Source organism: Stegastes partitus, unplaced genomic scaffold (genome assembly GCF_000690725.1).
Source record: "Stegastes partitus isolate 25-593 unplaced genomic scaffold, Stegastes_partitus-1.0.2 Scaffold2340, whole genome shotgun sequence".
Taxonomy (NCBI): Eukaryota; Metazoa; Chordata; class Actinopteri; family Pomacentridae; genus Stegastes; species Stegastes partitus.
In genome coordinates, this window is record NW_007580071.1 from 33,471 (window position 1) to 36,253 (window position 2,783).

At 44.6% G+C, this 2,783-nt stretch overlaps 1 protein-coding gene across 1 annotated transcript in view; it reads left to right on the forward strand.

Annotated features, from left to right (window-relative positions):
- Positions 1-2,783, forward strand: part of mylka (myosin, light chain kinase a) — a 59,749-nt gene that overhangs the window by 28,701 nt on the left and 28,265 nt on the right. The window contains exons 17-18 of the mRNA XM_008304867.1: positions 67-183; positions 2,587-2,646. Of these exons, the coding sequence (XP_008303089.1) occupies positions 67-183; positions 2,587-2,646 (177 nt within the window). The remainder of the gene's footprint in view (positions 1-66; positions 184-2,586; positions 2,647-2,783) is intronic.

Below are 2,783 nucleotides of genomic sequence, written 5' to 3' on the forward strand. Positions count from 1 at the left end.
TGTGTCATAATGTGTCATGTGTCATGCTGTGTCATGCTGTTTCATGCTGTGTCATGTTGTTTGCAGGCGGCCTCTGTTCTCTGACCATCGACAAAGCTCTGCCCGAGGATGAAGGCCAGTATAAATGCAGAGCTGAGAACCCGGCAGGCAGAGCTGAGTGTTCCTGTACGGTTCTAGTCGACGGTAAGAACCTTCTCATGTGTCTTCATTCAGATGAGCAGCAGTTATTGTGTCTCAGTGGGATGCTGAACGGCTCCACATCCTTTCATGAAGTCAAACAGCCATGATCATGTTGTGTATTCATGCAGTACTTTATAGCAGCACCAGCCCTGATCAGCGACCGCAGACTCTGGGATGTGTCCACAGTTACCAACATCACTCTCAGGACCTTAAGGACAAAAATAGCACACGTTCATGGTATTTTCTACTTTTACGCAGTTAGATTTTTCTAACCCGCATCGATCCTGATCATAAATATCAAATATCAGTTAGTTTTTTTCCCTCCTCAAACTGTTACAACATCTCCACACTGCCTTCAGAAATTCTTCCTAGTTTTGAGCATTTGCACTTTAATTTGGCTTTTAGGAAGAACTCACACTGTGTTTCATATTCTGTGTTTGTCCAACCTGATTCTTTAACCGCATGAACTCTGAGAACAAAGTGTTGTGATCTGATCCTCTCCTTTCAGTTGGTCCTCTGAACACTAACATCTTCAACAAGTCCTCATTTTTTCTATGTTTCTTTTGTGTTTTGCACGAATGAAGCCTCAACACACTTTCCAAAGTCGCTCTGTGAGTCGAAGGCAAAAGGATTACAGGTTTATACTGAAAATACCTTCGGTATTCACTGTCGCCCTGCTCTGTTTCCCCTCCAGAGTGTTTGATTCACTCACACAGTCAGACTGGAAGAAGTTGATGTCCAGCTGCATCAGACATCCGCCTGAAGCCCCTGAATGGAGCTCAGCATTCAGAGTCTGAGAGCAGATGTTTGTTAGATCGATAAAGACCAGCACAGACCTCCTCCCTCCGTCTCATTTACCAGGATTCCTCTGTTTCCTGTAATTAGAATAAATCAACACAAACACTTTTTATCAGAGATCTCAAACCGTTCCTGGAAGCTGGCGGCTGAAGGATTTAATCAGTTTCTTTGGAAACAAAAAGATTGTTCTTCATGCAGGATTTTAATATTTAGGACCACACATTTGTAGGGACAGAAATGCTTGATTCCACCACCTATTGAACTATGTATGGATTTGTAGAGCAGCTGTGAGGAACCAGACAGCAGCCTGTGTTTAAAACTGAAGCCGTTCACATGTTGAATCCTGATCTGCATCCCCATGAACACTTTCATAGTGAGAATGTCAGAGGAGCACAAACCACAGACATTTCAAAATACTAAAGTCAGATGGAGACTCTAAGGGTCAGGAAGTTAGCTGCTATGTTAGCCAAAGCAAGCTAATGCTAGCCAGTACATTAGCCAGCCCATCCTGTAGGTAGAAGGTCTGCTGCACCACATCATCTAACAAGGAATGTTGGCTTTTATGTTAGCCTTAACAGATGCCACTGTTGTCCCTTTACCACGTTTGTGTAATCTGATGTACTTCATTGTTCCTCACCTGTGCTGAAGACTTATTTCCGGTTTATTTTATTTATTTATTTTTTAGCTGCATATACCTCTGTATATACTCGTTATACTGTTTGTTTATTTGTGTAATGTTGCAGAGCATCCTGGTGTTACTGCTGTCACAGACTATGTTCTGCTGCTCTGGTAGTTGGCCTCCTTTTGAGGGCCCTGGGTTTATTTTACGATTAAGACAAGAAGGGGGGTAAAATATGTGTAATATCTTGTATGTCCACTGTTATATTCCCAATTTAAAAAGATTAATTTAAAAAAACAAACAAGCAGATGATGACATCAGTACAACCTGGTGTATGACATCAGATGTGCAGCATCTGGTACACGTGGACACCAAACCCAGCACCCACTGTTTGCTGATGCAGCCTGGACGCCTTGTGCTGCTACAGCAGGGACTCAGGGAGAAGGAGCTTCCTGCTGTGGACACACAACGATTCACCTGAACGCACTGAAACACAGAGAGGTGTTTACGTCTGAGTGCTGACCAGCGCACCAGTTCATTTAGTTCTGTCATATGAATTCATGTGTAAGCCTCCCGCAGTCGAGCGCTTTCTCTGTGCTTCCTGTTTCTCTGCTACATCAAGTCCTGCAGCTCTGAGGAACCAGAACATGAAGGAGGAGAGACCTCAGAGACGTCTGCTGTCAGCAGGACTTACAGAAATAATGAAAACATTTCTTTGAATATTTGTATCACAGACAGTGTAATTGAAGCTCAGCATGTGGGTTTGGGGTTGACCGGGTTGACGTGGAGCTTGTGGTTAGTTCCCTGTTAGCTGATGAGTGTCCTGAGTGTTCTGAGGCTGTGGAGCAGAAGGTGAGTTTATTGTGGAGGTTTCCAGACTCTGCTCTCATGGACACTTACTGTGTTTAAAGAGTGTCACAGCGGTACAGCTCAGTGTAAACACTGATATGCACACAGCTCCAACCCTCTCTGTGTCTCTCGTCCTGCAGATCCAGCAGAAAACTCTCCGGCAGACAAAAAGTCCAAGAAGGCGACTCCGACCTCAGAGAGTGAGTTTCCAAAATATGCAGCAGCAGACGCCTCGCTTTTGTCCCAATAAGGAGCTGCAGGCTGGGAGCACTGGTTCCCACACACACACACACACACACACACACACACACAGAGTCGCAGACACACACACACACAG